Below are 15,070 nucleotides of genomic sequence, written 5' to 3'. Positions count from 1 at the left end.
GAATGCGCAGAGACTGAGATCGAGACGGAATCGAAGAAGAGATAGGTTGCTGTAGGGTTTAGAGAGAATCTAATCGGCCGGGTCGAGTTTGAGACTAGGGTTTAGATACGGGATAGAGGAGACGAGGAGAGAGTGAGGAAATCCGAAAATACTTTTTCGGATGTTATCAAACCCGATCCGAATGACACTGATCCGACCCACTTCATTAAGTTAGCGGGCCGATCTATGAGCCCACTAAAGCGGGCCGCCCGGCCCACTATCTATCTATCTATCTATCTATCTATATATATAAAGTGAAACTTAATTAACACCCCTAATTAGATGCTAATTGTGATCCCACCTTAAGAAAATGAATTTAAAAAAAAAAAGATGTATTAAATATTAACAAACTCCTAACTTAGCCATTTAGATTCTACATAAATTCAGGACACTAGCCCAAGCTATGTTTTAATCAAATGATAGGAACTCTCGTTGTAGAGATGTCATGGCAATGCTAAGTACAAGTGCAAGTGGGGGTGATTTTAATTAGAGCTTTTATGAATCATATAATAATGTCAACTTGTCTTAAATGGCTTATTGACTTAGGGAAGGGTCGTTGGCAAATTCCCCAAGTCAAGTCAAGACAAGAAGATAAGTGTCACCCAAATAAACATTTTGTAAATTAATCCCTAGTCCGAATCAAAATGCTCTTTTGGTGCTTGGATCCACCGGTCAATTTATGATGTTGATCTCCTGACATGGGAACAGGTGGATTAGCACAAGGGTTGAATAAGATTGGAGATCATTTACATCCACACTTCAAAATGGAGAAATGAGTATGGCTTTAATATAATTTATCTAGTACAGCTAATTTTTAAATACAATTTGTAATCTGACTCATTCTTGTAAATTCATCAATGTATTCGTATAAAAGACAACAAAGAAGGATTACCATTCAACTCTACTATAGAGCCTTGAGCACTTTTTGTGTCTTTTTGCCATTTCATATATGAAACTACTCAATTATACACTTACAGAATAACACAAATGAACGCAAGACCCCACTTTGCACTCATATGTAATCTAGTACCTAGAGAAGACATTAAGTTTCATATTTCACCAAGTCAAGTTCAATGTATCATCGAATGCGACAAAACGCAATACATTTTTAGATATGCTAGGAAATTCTTACCATAAAATGAATGTGAATACATACGAATACCACCTACTATCATGTTTATGCAAACCGTATACAACACCGCTCATGCATGAATCAATTGATTGTGGGGAAATCGGACGTCAAACAGTGCATTCCCGCACACACCACTATGCGTAAAATTGCATTATTCAATTAGAGATAGTCGATGTTGGATAAAAACTTTCTTCTAATAAATCAATTCTTGATAGGTTGAATTCTCTGCTTGCCTGTCATTGCCTTTAGAGGATTTGATAAATGCACAATATATAGCCCTCTAATCACTCAATCCCTGCAATATCTCATAGCTCTCAACCCTCTTCATCATTTCTCTTGAAATCTCTCTCCCCCATCCCCTTGCTTATGGAGAAGGGTGACATGAGTTTTTTTCATGGCCAAGCAAGTGATGGCTCTCGTTTCACTAGACCACCACCACCAACACAAGAGATCCTTCTCACCTCTCCTTTCCTTCAAACAGCCAATAATACCTTGATCATGTCTAACTCACCTAGAGCAAACAACCGGTACGTGCATACCTCTCCTATCGTCGACCCTGCAGCAAGGTTCGCAGCAACCAGAGAGCTTACAATGACTTCACTTAGTCTATCCAACACCATGAACTCAAATGATAGGTTTGTTTTCATGCCAACTCCATCACTCCCATCCTCATCTAGAATAATCAAACCAACAACCATTAGCAGCCCTTTTGGCTTTGGCATGATGAATCCTAATCCATATGTGGTCGCAAACCAAAGAGTTCCATGCCCAGATGCTCTAGGATCATCATTCTTGAATAGAGCACCTCCTCTTCCTGAGGCTTATATCTTGGATAGCACATCTCCTACCATTTCCTTCTGCCCAAGAATCCAACCACCATACATACAATACCAGCAGTACTTGAAAAGAGCACCTCCTCTTCCTGAGGCTTATATCTTGGATAGCACATCTCCTACCATTTCTTTCTGCCCAAGAACCCAACCACCATACATAAAATACCAGCAACACTTGAATCCTTACCTCAATGTCAACCCAAACAACTCACAATATACTTTCCAAAGCCATGACAACCTCCTAGAGTATCTACTAGAATTTTACCCAAGAGAAGAAAATGAGTCATTTCATATTCACAAATGCAGCTTATGTGACATAGAGTTTCCTACTGCTCAAGCCTATGGAGGTCATATGAGCTCTCACAGCAAGACCAGAAAGGCAAAGATGGCAGTCCAGGAGGCATCAAAGAGACCACGACTGATTCCTCTAATCCATGAACATAAAGAGGGCTCTCATGTCTATGTAAAGATGTCCAATGAGAATGGCACAGAAGAAGTTCCTACAACTGTTGAGGCCAAGAAAGAAGAAGAAGAAGATGATGAACTCCTCGAGGATGATGGCGGATTGAAGTACCTCGTTGAAGAAGATCAGAACATAGAGACTGATCAAAAGGTGATAGCAGAAGCTCTTGCCACCATTAGTGAGAATTCTGTGAACAGTGAGCCTAAAACTAATGGTGGCACAACTCCCTCCAATGTCCACTGAGATTCTGAAGGAGGAAAGCATTAAAGTCCTGCCATTTTTTGCTTTCCGTTATCGGTTTTCAGTGTATCTGCTCCTGGTGTTGCTTTTTTGACCATAATTATCATTTCATCTTTCCTTTTGACTGCTTTCATGTATCAATCCATATTATGAAAAGAGAAGTTGAATCTAGAACATTAATACAAAAGGGCAATCAATTGCTATCTTTTGTCTTAGGTAATATTTCTTTACCAAGTACTTTTGATAGTACTGTTTTGATAACCCTGAATGCCTCCCTCTACAAAATGAGACTCAATTACTAACTTGAATGGATCAGTTAGTTCACAAACTAATACGCACGGTAAAGGAGTTAAATTAACTTCCCTGTTTCAAAGGAGATGTTATCAAATCTTATAACACACACACACACACAAGTTCGAAAATTCATTTCACAACCTAGCTTTCAATGATCTATACTATTCATACCATATGTGTTAAAATTTTCAAATGAAAACCTGTATTTCTAGTTTTTTTTTTAATAGAAAGTACTCTCAACAAGATTAAACCAACAAGTTCTAAGAGAAACAGCATAATCAATCTGTTTTCCTCGAATTTATCAAGCGATTACTGAATATTTTGCAAACGATTAGATTAGCCCAAACCTAATGATTAGATTAGCCCAAAACTCGAAATACAAGTCCCCAACCACATACTGAAAATCTTGGGTCTGAAGTATAGTATGCAGGGGTTGAAATCAAATTTGTAGGAAGAATAAACAACATTCTAAGAAAGAATTAGGTGAAACAATATAATCAATATATTGAGAATTCAGTAGATATGGAGATACATCGTTACACTAGATCATAGGGGAAACGACGAGCACCGTATATATTATTAATAACTTGGCAATTTTGATAAAGGCGAACCGAACTGCACCAGGACAGATTTCATCATTAGTTTCTCTTATTTCTCACATCAGTTAGAAGATGTAGAATATATTCGAGGATATCATTACGTTCCCTTAGTCCTACGCTTATGAAAATTACCTAATTCGAGAAAAATATATCATGTAAAACCGTATTGTTGGATCTTATGTACATTTTCATAAGAATTACATATCCCTGAGTAGAAAAAGAACACTAAAATTTTAGCAATAAATTCATATACTAAAATGTCAAATTTGGAATTTCCCTTCCCTATTCAGAAATGAAGTCTGAATCTACAAAGAGATATACCTATGCATCACAATTTCCCTGCCCAAAAAATGTGTAAACGATATTCTTCAACTCGCAAACTAGTCTATATATATATATATATAGTAGAATATAGGAACAAAGAAAAAAATACATTAATTACAAATTTGTAAAGACAAATTACACAATGTAAGCAACTTTTGAATGTTGCATGTACCAACTCACATGGAAAATCCTATGTGATTACCACCTCCGATTTTATCGCATAACTTTCCAGAGTACTTCATTGAATGCAATTCCTTGGCTCGATTCGCAGAAGATTTCGTGTATGTGTACAAATACTCGCCCGTCCTCGCTTCTAATATTCATCTCTTCATATCCTAGACCTATTTCTCCTCCTCCTTCAATCTTCAAAGTTCTCTTTCATCCCTGTTCCTTTCAACATGGATGAATTCTCTGATGAAATAGATGCACTCCTTAGCCAAAATAGCCCTACAAATGAGCCACCCCTCGTCGTCCCACCGCCAAACAACTCTACCTCATCCATAGTGGTCAGTGCATCATCTACCATTCAAAATTCTCCAATTCCTCCAAATAACAACACCACCACCACCATTGAGGCTAGCAACCAAAGACCCCTCTCTCCTGAGCCATATGATCCATTCAAATCCACAGCCAACCAGTTTGTATTCATGCCGACACCGTCACTCTCATCAATCCGATGCAGCATGAGCTACCCAACAACCACCATCCCTGATCTCGACATCAGCTCGACAAACATTCCATATCCTGATCCTCAGCAACAATACAATCCATTATCGGATTACAACAACGTGAATATTGATGGCCTCCTCCAAACACCATTCATAGATCAGCAAGAAGTCTTATTCAATCAAACTCCAAGTTATTGGAACGCTCCTGAAGATCCTCTTGATCCAAACTGGGAGGCCATCAGTGCTTATCTGGCAGGGCAAGTCCGACCGGGGGTTGATGGCGACCGCATCTTTAGGTGCACCACTTGCGGCGTGGAGTTTCCGAATGCTCAGGCATTTGGAGGGCATATGAGTTCACACAGCAAGACTAAGAAGGAGAAGAGCTTGGCGCCGACCAAAGCAAAACTCAAGAAGGTTGCAACTAAGATATCTAAATCCTTTGTAGATGTTGAGGAACTGAAGGCCATGAAAGAAGAAGCTGCATCAGGGAAAGCGAACAAGCTGAGTACTGGTTACCAGAAGGCTAAGGTGGAGGATAGCAGCAAGGGGAAGAGCATCAAAGGTGATGAGGGATATGAGAGCGAGGAATCTGTGAGCAGTAAGTTTGTTGTTAAGGATCAAAGTAGCACAAATGAGATATGATGAGAGAGAGAGAGAGAGAGAGAGAGAGAGAGAGAAGAAGAAGAAGAAGAAGTAGTGTGTGTGTGTGTGTGTGTGTGTGTGTGAGAGGGAGAGAGAAAGACATCTAGTATGAATTGGGTAGTTTATTTTCTTGTTGCTCTCTCCCTAACTCCTCCTTTGTGTGGGTATGAAATTACCTTATCAATAAATCACACACACATTTATAAATATATGTTTTCTTTTGGTATATATATATAACGATGTATATATTATTCTTCAATTACCTAACAGCTTAAGTAAGTTATATATCAAATATAATATATTTTAAGGTTTAAATCTCATTAACCGACTTCAATTCCTTACGATAGATATCTATTCTAGTGAGATATATCTTATCATCTATCATCTGTCGATACGCAGTATTAAAGAGACTTACATAAGATACTCCCCTCCACACACACACACGTAAAAAAAAAAAAAAGAAATCATGGAAATGGTGAGGTCTGTAAGGTTTTTGAGTAAAGTGGAAAGTTATATGAGGTAAAACTGTCCATAATATAATTAATTGAGCCGGCTCTACTACTCTTTTAAAGTCTTATCTACAATCAGCAGCCGTTATGAAAATTTACGTTTTTGACGTTATTAACATACAGATACAGACACAGACACAGACACAGACACAGACACGACAACCAAAACCAGGCCACCAAAATCCATCTAGAGAAATGTGCACTGACAACTACCAAAAATAGTGCTTCATTGTTTCCTTTTCGACCAATACATAAAACTACGTAACTGTTCATTGTTTCCTTTTCTTGCTTTTGGTTACGCTCATGCATCTCGCTTGTTTATTATTATTATTATTATTATTATTATTATTATTTCTAAGACTTACTATATTACAAATAAACCCCTCCTTTTTCTTTATTCACAATGAGAGCCTCAGATTTTTCTCTTTTTTCTTGAGAAATAAAAATAAATTTTTATTAATCACCGAAAAGGTCGCAAAAATACATTAAGTATACATCAAGTATTTTTTTTTAAACGAATAAACAGCTTATTTGTAAATATATATATATATATATATATAGCTAAATGTTGGTTTAGAGTTACCTTGAACTTTCTCTTCTTTTTATTACTCTAGGAATTGGGTAAATTTTCAAACTAATGAGTGATAGAAGCTGCTTCCTTATTAGACCAGTGAACCGAATTAGACCAGTTTGGTTTTATTATTAAACCCAATAAGCAATTGGGTCGGCTCAACTATTTTTGCAAAGCTACCTAAATTCTTATTATTTAATTATTCTATTTTTCATCCTGACCTCATCTACTTATACAACAAAGTCGATTTTAAAAAGAAGTATTCTAAATTTTAATAACAAATGAAGAGAGCTAATACCACCAGTATAAATTATTCTATTGCTTACTTAAATATTAATATAAAGAGTAACAGTTATATCTAATATGATATAAATTAATAATAAAATAATAAATAATAGTGAATTAGTATTATGAATCGGTGACATTTTAAACTAAATGATAAGAACACTTTTAATTAGATGTGAAGTAGTGGTAATTAGATATTGTCTAATCTAGGGGCAAAATATAATTTTAGAAAGTTGTATATAATAAAAACAGAAAGAACGATGAATTAATATACCAGAAGAATCTACGCTACTGTTTAGTTACTATACCAAAATAAAGATGCTTATTTTGAAATAAGGTTATCCATATTGCACAAGTGCATCCAAGCTAAAGGTATTTTAATCCTAGAAAATTAAAAATATTTAGTTAATAAGACATGTGTTTTAGAATTATGCTTTTTTGCACATATACTCTTGGAAATCATTTATTTGATTGTATGCCCCCTGAAGTTCACATATATAAATATGTAGCACTTGAAATACAAAATTTTGCTTTAAAATCCTTAATTTTCTACTTGAATACCCCTTAGAATAAACTATCATTAAAATTTAAACCATTTAAAAAAATAATAAATCATCCTTATTTAAAGGGTTTTTTTTAATCTTTTTCTATTAAATGATTTGACTTGAAAAATAATTCAAGAGGATACCTATATAAATAACCTATATTTTGAGGGATTTACTGCTTCCATAGATTATTTGGAATTATTTATATATTACTTTACATATTTTTTGAAAATCCTAGTGGTTCGAGGGGTGTCAGTCCGATTCTCTCATAATTATAATTGTGATGGAAAGAGTATCTTTCTTGAGAGGAAGTTATAGCATACTACTATTTTCTTGGGAAATTAACCCCAATAATATTTGATGCCATTGCAACCTGGTAGGGCACCATAGTTCCCTTATGGTAAAGTGCTTCAACAATTTAATTTAGCAATGTTCTTCTACATTCAACTCACTGAAAAGGATACACTCAGTAGCCATCAAAATGTTACTGAAATGGCCGAAATTTCCGGACATGAAAATTTCTATCTACATATCAAAATTTTGGGCCGTGGTGATAAAAATATAAAATTAATGCTCCTCAATCAGCACTTACCCATGTAGAGCATGTCATGCTCTGTCTATTCTGCATTACCTCCTCTTAAATTTCTTGGATGTCTTTGTATTTTTGCGATTAAAAGCATATACCTCAGCATCTTCATCGTCAGCTTCTGCATTTCTTCTCTTCTTGTTGCGAGGACCTTCCCTGATTTTCTGTAAGCAAAAGGAAAACCGTCACATTTTTGTTTCCTCTAATTGAATAATCCAAAAACAACAGAGTTCTTTGAAATGATGACTGAAAAATAGAGAATACAAGCATGTGCTCCAGCCACTTTTAAGACTACAAATAGGCCATCCATTTCAAGGGACGACAAACTCAGGGTTCAATATCTATGTTTCTCTATATTCATGCCTGGATCCAGGTTGAAATGCACCGCATATTGGGGTAGATTTGCATCAGAAAGTACAAATGTTAAAAAAGAAATCCTCCAGCTCAGCTCAACGACAAACAACTATGATAATGGCAGAAGTTGCATACCATCTGTGATATTCTCTTGGCTTCAGATACACGCTCGAATAAAATAAGGACTTGTGCTTCCTCTGCAGGATACTCAGGAAGCTTTTTACCTAATAAAACAGCAGACCATCAGAGGATTCCACCATTTACATAAATGTGTGTGTTTGTGCATGAGTGTGTGCATTTATACATTATGTGAAACCTTTGGGAAGGATTTGACTTCTTTCTAGTCCTTAAAAGCATCTCAAGATTCAAAATGCTTTATATCAAGGTGGAAAAAATAGTAAAATCCTTGCAAGAAGATTTCACCTTTTCTAATCCTGAAATGCATTCAATACTGGAAGAAGTGTTGGGATCCTTTTTCAAATTTTTACATTAAGTTTGCAGTACATGAACCATGCAAAGAAAAGATTTCATACCAATAAGCTGCTCTATTTGTAAGTACCACTCAACCTCATACTGATTCACTAAAGATACTGCAAATCCAGAACGTCCGGCACGTGCAGTTCTACCCACACGATGGATGTAATCCTAAAACATAAAAGATACACAAATAAAAGATCTCATAATTTGGATCTCATGAACTATTAAAAACACTCAAATCTCAAGTATAAAAGTAAGACATACGGTTTAACAAAAAGTTACAGAACAGACATTATTCATGTGAGCAGCACACTTCAGTATCAATATGTCATAAAGATTGGAAAACAAGAAACATAGTCAAAGTAAAAGAGATAAACAGAGGATCGTGTAATCTGTAGGATCAAGTAATACTTCTGCTATGATATAACTGTAAGGAAAATTAAAATAAACAGTTAAGGTGTACCCTTATGTCAATAAGTTATCACCACTAATGATGCAACATCAACTAAAGCGAAACTTTCAACTGCACAAGGGAATGTAAATGGATTGTGTTCTCATCAAGCATGTTCCCTGTACATTTAGCACTGGGCAAAGTGTCCCACTATGTGTACGAAGACATGGAGATATTTATATTTCATAACAATCATTAATATCTAGATAAATAAGAGGCATAATTCCAAAAAGGTTTAGATAAATCCCCACGTTCACTCGTTTATACTTAATGCAAAGCTGTGAATGTAACTGCTAGATGCTGTGAAATTACTCAAACAAGTAGTACCCAATTAATGGACAATTTCACTGAATACTCTTAAAAATTTCTATTTCTTATATTGGTGGCTACTGAAATGTTCTACCCTTATATCAGCGACGGGTTTATACTATACAACACTTTTTGTCTGACAATTCTGACTCACTTCTTAGGCCACTATAGAGAGCTGAATATGATAGTGCCAGAACCCATGGTGTCATATATTCCAAAAAGAAGTGCCAAGTTCATCAATTTTTCCTGACATCAACATGCCAATCGATAGATGATCATCGAAAGGTTTCAGGCCATCATGTAATTTCCATTTGTTTAGAAGTGTTGACACTGAAGGATAATCTGAAAAGGAAAGATACTGAAGTTTCCAGATGGCCTAAGTACAATCTTACAATGGTTCTGTATCAACAGAAGCATTGAACAGATAGATTGAGGATAAATCTGCTCCTTAGTTCTTTCATCTTGACTATTCCATACTATAAAAAAATTAAAAAAACTTTGGAAAGGAATATAACACCCCTCTTGCAGATTGTAAAGTTAAAAAATAAGTCAATTTTTATACTACAAGTTTAAGAGTAAACACATTCTTGCATAGAAGGAGAATATGCTCTTACTTAACAAGACACTACAAAGTATTCTGAACATTCATTTGATGGAATATGTACCTTAGAATTTGTTGGGATGTCATAATTAATAACCAAATCAACTGAAGGAATATCAAGACCTCTACTAGCCACATCTGTACATATAAGAATGTTGCATTCACCAGCCTTGAACATGTTCAAAGCCCCTAATCTCTTAGCCTGCAATAAAAGAAACCATTTGCTGCTGAAGTTTATTTACGCAACAGATAATAATGTAAAGGAAACAAGAAAAAACATGTGTTCCATCTACATGTCTATAATTCAGATAGCCAATATAAAGTAATTAATCACATAAGTAAATTTTGTAATACTTCCTAACATTTGGAAAAGGGAAATGAGCTTAACCTGGCTCATTTGGCCACTTATTGGAATGGCCTTTAAGCCAAGATTCCGGAGAATGAGAGACAAAAGCCTTGTCGCTTCACATGTGCGTGTAAAAACCATTGTTGTACTTCCAGACATCTCAGTCAAAATGTAGACAAGATAGCAATCCTGGGAAACAGATGCAGAGGTGACGTTATATTCAAAGGAAAGCCCAAGAGAAGAAATTGACTCAGGGCATTGCAAGTGTTAGTAAACTTAATATAAGAAACAGCGAGAATCACAAGGGGAAAAAAAGGTAAGCAGAGCTATTTCCTGTATGTGCTCTCATATATGGAAATCATAACCAATAATTAGAATGCTTTGCTTGTATATAATATGTTAAAAATTCTTTAGATGATAGGCATTGTCACAAACCATGCCATATAATAGGTTCTGCTTCAGGCAGGCTAAGCATAAAAACAAATAGACAGTTTTTTAGTCATATCAATTATCAACAACTCTTATGTAAGGAACCTGGCATGACAGCATTGATAGATTATATGGAAATCAAAGCTACCGACACTTCTTAGAATAGAGACTTGTTGTAGGCCATCGATTGCACTCGACTCCCACCACTGCGAGGTCTAAGAAGAGGAGATGTAAGTAGCCTAATCTTCATTACTGAAGAAATTCAAGCCTTATGTCACACTATACCTGTGGTGATACAAAAACCCAAGTTTTAGTTACCCTAGTACTCTAGTGGATATCACATCAAAGTTCATGGACACTTTTCTTTATATTCTGTGGATTTTAGTATCACGGGCTAATATTTATGTAAGCAGTGGCATGCACACAAATAACAGTCTTGGTAACACAACAACAACCAAAAAAAAAGAAAAAGAAAAGAAAACTAACCTTGTACTTTGCAGGAACTAAGCGGAATTGTTGCTTGAGTGTATCAACGGTGGAATATTTTGAGGCTGCTTCGATCTGAGATTTCCAGCAAGTGATTTAGTAGAGATATAGGAAGAATCTTTACAAGTTTCTGATTCTGTATGCCAACATAAATAAGAAAACTTCGAAAGAAGCAACAGACAAACCTTGACAGGATTCCTGAGACAAGCACGTTGGAGTTTGCCAACCTGCATGAGAGCACAGGAATTAACTCTTTAACAAATTCAATTCTGCCACAAGAAAAACAAAGCATGCAAACGAGTTTGTTACAGAAATTGTATGGAAATTATTTCCTCCAAAGAACAAATTATTTGATAAGAATCTTATGAAAAGAGTGCAGATGACCCTAAAAAGTAGAAACTCTACTGAGAAAGGAGCGAGCTCTAATTATTGGCAACTTTATTACCTTTTGTTCTGATTCTTTCAACACTTCATCCAATTTTTCCCAACTACTATTTTTATAGTACTAAGAGGAATAAAGGAGCAAAAGAAACTAGAAAAGATTATGTAAATAAGATGCTTAAGATAAAGTGTGTGCAAGAACCACTAGAACCACATTCAATAACTTGACATGAGTAATCACTTCTTTTAGATTAACTAGATTCACAATCTGTCAACAGAAAACAAAACTTCACATGTTAATGAAAGCCCATATCCGACTCCACCAGCTCTAGTGATTAACCCTCATGCACTGCTCAGGCCTGTCCCCATCAATATGAAAATTAATGAAATGAAAAGAAGAGGCATAAGCTAGGTATATCTTCCCAATCAGCAGTTGATCACTACACAGTATGGCACAGTACTTCATATATGCTGACAAAAATCTCCAAACTCAGTAATAACCTTCTTGGTCATAGTGGCAGAAAATAGATAAGTTCGCCGTTCTTTAGGAATAACTTTCAGGATGTCGTCAATGGCCTTCTCAAAATCCATGTTGAGCAGCCTATCAGCCTCATCCAAGACCTGATAAATCATAAATAAATCATGAGTGATTATGTATCACAGATAACTGTTGAGAACAAGGAATATAAGCATTTACATAAGTAGTTCACACAAGTCCATATAGATCATTTCAAGTTGTTGGTGTAATGCAGGTCCATATATTCAATTAAATCAATTGACGGATCAGTTCTTACCAAGTATTTTAACGTGCGAAAGCTAAAACCTTTAGTATTTGACAAATGATCCAAGAGACGCCCAGGAGTAGCAACCTACAATTCAATAAAGATAAGGCAAAATGTCAATTGAAACATGTGCAAGTTCTCACCCTGCCCTAGCTAGAATGTCCATCCAAGGAAATAGTACAAGTATAGGAAACATTTATCATAGCATGATGCAACGCCACTTTTAAATCTCGTAAACATTCATGCCACAGTTGAAAGTAAAAGGACTAGCAATAAACTAATACTCAAGCTAATTAAGGTATTGTAATAAGTAATAAATATGTAGCATCCATGTCACTAGAGATTTCTCTGTGTGAGAAGCACATAAAAGAACCATTCCTTCTATCATAGACATAAAAGATGATATTTGAAGGACCAATAGGCAGTGACATACATTACAAAAGGGGAAAAAAGATACTGCAACTATAGTAAAAGAGAAAATGAAATAGAGAACTATCACCATGTTCACCACAGTCGAATTGACTATCAAAGATCAATGTGGAATTTCATACTATGTTAACAAGACAAAACACATATTTCCAACCAGAATTATCCAACTTTGCAAAAAAGAGAGACAAAATTGGTTCTAGAATAATAGTTAATGCTGAGGATAAGAGAAAATTATTGCTTCCATTTCCTAGAATTCTCTCTTCACTCATCCATTTATAGATTCAAAGCACAATTCAGAATTTACAATTAAAGTCCGGTGGATTTTTTTTTGACAAATTGGGTATTGTAAACAAGAACATCAATAAATTATTACCACTATATGAGGACGCTTCCCAAGAGATGTTGCTTGCTGCATCATGTCTACCCCACCCACAAGCTGCAAGAAAAAAGGTCCTTTCTCAATCAGAACTTGATCATGAAGCAAGAAAAAAATGTAAAATCTGTAAAAGCATCAGCTAAGAGGAATACAATAATTACTAGGAGAAATTTAATACATTCATGTTGTAATCACAAATTCACATAACCAAGTCTATTACAACAGCAAGGATTTCAAACATGAGATCTGATGTGATAACAACTATCTGCGAGAATTGTTGAGCAGAGCGATTCAAATGAAAAGATAAGGTGACTTGAAAGGGATTGATAAGTTTCAACAACCTACTGTCCATCAAACATCAACATACCCAAAGTTGAAGCCAGATATCAAGCCAAACCAAAATCTGATAATAAAGAGATCTGTTGCAAGTAATAAAGCCAGTGAGCCACTAGTGTAGTTACCTTCTGGTTGAGTTTTAGGTTCATGTTACTCAAAGACTGACATTTCTAAAATGTCCTATATACCTGGGAAATATAAATTCTACTATTAATCACTCACCACAGAACACTTCACTCCAATACCAGACCCCAAAGCTTCAAACTGCTCAGCAATCTGAATCGCCAACTCCCTGAATCCAATCAAAAGAAAAACAATAGAGCCCTCAAGTAACGGAAAAATTAACAACCTATACAAGAAAACCTTGTTCGGGAACCCCCCCTTAAAAAAAAAAAATTCAACCTTGTCGGAGAAAGGACACAAGCGAATAATGCCTCCGGTTTCGCAAGCAGCGCTTGAAGAATCGGAAGAGCGAAAGCTCCAGTCTTTCCTGATCCCGTCTGTGCCAACCCAATCACATCTCTCCCTACAAAGAATCAAACGACACGGTACAGAACTCGTTACGATTTCGATTTCTCAAAGGAACAAATCAAGAATCAAATATCTAATCTTGGACACCATACCTTGGAGTGCATAAGGGATCGATTCGACCTGGATCTTTGAAGGCGTCTTCCACCCCAAACTCTCGCAAGCCTCGACCAGCTCTTTGCATACCCCGAGGTCGGCGAAAGTCTTCGGCTCACCGACTTCCTCCTCCGCCATGAATGCGCAGAGACTGAGATCGAGACGGAATCGAAGAAGAGATAGGTTGCTGTAGGGTTTAGAGAGAATCTAATCGGCCGGGTCGAGTTTGAGACTAGGGTTTAGATACGGGATAGAGGAGACGAGGAGAGAGTGAGGAAATCCGAAAATACTTTTTCGGATGTTATCAAACCCGATCCGAATGACACTGATCCGACCCACTTCATTAAGTTAGCGGGCCGATCTATGAGCCCACTAAAGCGGGCCGCCCGGCCCACTATCTATCTATCTATCTATCTATCTATATATATAAAGTGAAACTTAATTAACACCCCTAATTAGATGCTAATTGTGATCCCACCTTAAGAAAATGAATTTAAAAAAAAAAAGATGTATTAAATATTAACAAACTCCTAACTTAGCCATTTAGATTCTACATAAATTCAGGACACTAGCCCAAGCTATGTTTTAATCAAATGATAGGAACTCTCGTTGTAGAGATGTCATGGCAATGCTAAGTACAAGTGCAAGTGGGGGTGATTTTAATTAGAGCTTTTATGAATCATATAATAATGTCAACTTGTCTTAAATGGCTTATTGACTTAGGGAAGGGTCGTTGGCAAATTCCCCAAGTCAAGTCAAGACAAGAAGATAAGTGTCACCCAAATAAACATTTTGTAAATTAATCCCTAGTCCGAATCAAAATGCTCTTTTGGTGCTTGGATCCACCGGTCAATTTATGATGTTGATCTCCTGACATGGGAACAGGTGGATTAGCACAAGGGTTGAATAAGATTGGAGATCATTTACATCCACACTTCAAAATGGAGAAATGAGTATGG

General features: G+C 36.1%; 1 protein-coding gene across 1 annotated transcript; it reads right to left on the bottom strand.

The window, feature by feature from the left end:
* Positions 1 to 7,539: 7,539 nt before the first annotated feature.
* LOC140767300 (DEAD-box ATP-dependent RNA helicase 10-like) lies at positions 7,540 to 14,249 on the bottom strand. The gene is made up of 13 exons (XM_073107156.1): positions 14,111 to 14,249; positions 13,890 to 14,013; positions 13,710 to 13,779; positions 13,149 to 13,211; positions 12,359 to 12,433; positions 12,066 to 12,185; positions 11,369 to 11,410; positions 11,184 to 11,258; positions 10,311 to 10,457; positions 9,987 to 10,124; positions 8,618 to 8,729; positions 8,220 to 8,308; positions 7,540 to 7,894 (listed from the first exon to the last, which is right to left on the bottom strand). The coding sequence occupies exons 1-13, from the start codon at positions 14,247 to 14,249 to the stop codon at positions 7,772 to 7,774; spliced, it is 1,317 nt and encodes a 438-aa protein (XP_072963257.1). The 3' UTR covers positions 7,540 to 7,771.
* Positions 14,250 to 15,070: the final 821 nt, after the last annotated feature.

This window comes from Typha angustifolia, chromosome 9, assembly GCF_048772165.1.
Source record: "Typha angustifolia cultivar Huaian chromosome 9, ASM4877216v1, whole genome shotgun sequence".
NCBI lineage: Eukaryota > Viridiplantae > Streptophyta > Magnoliopsida > Poales > Typhaceae > Typha > Typha angustifolia.
This window is presented reverse-complemented; position numbering and strand designations above follow the sequence as displayed.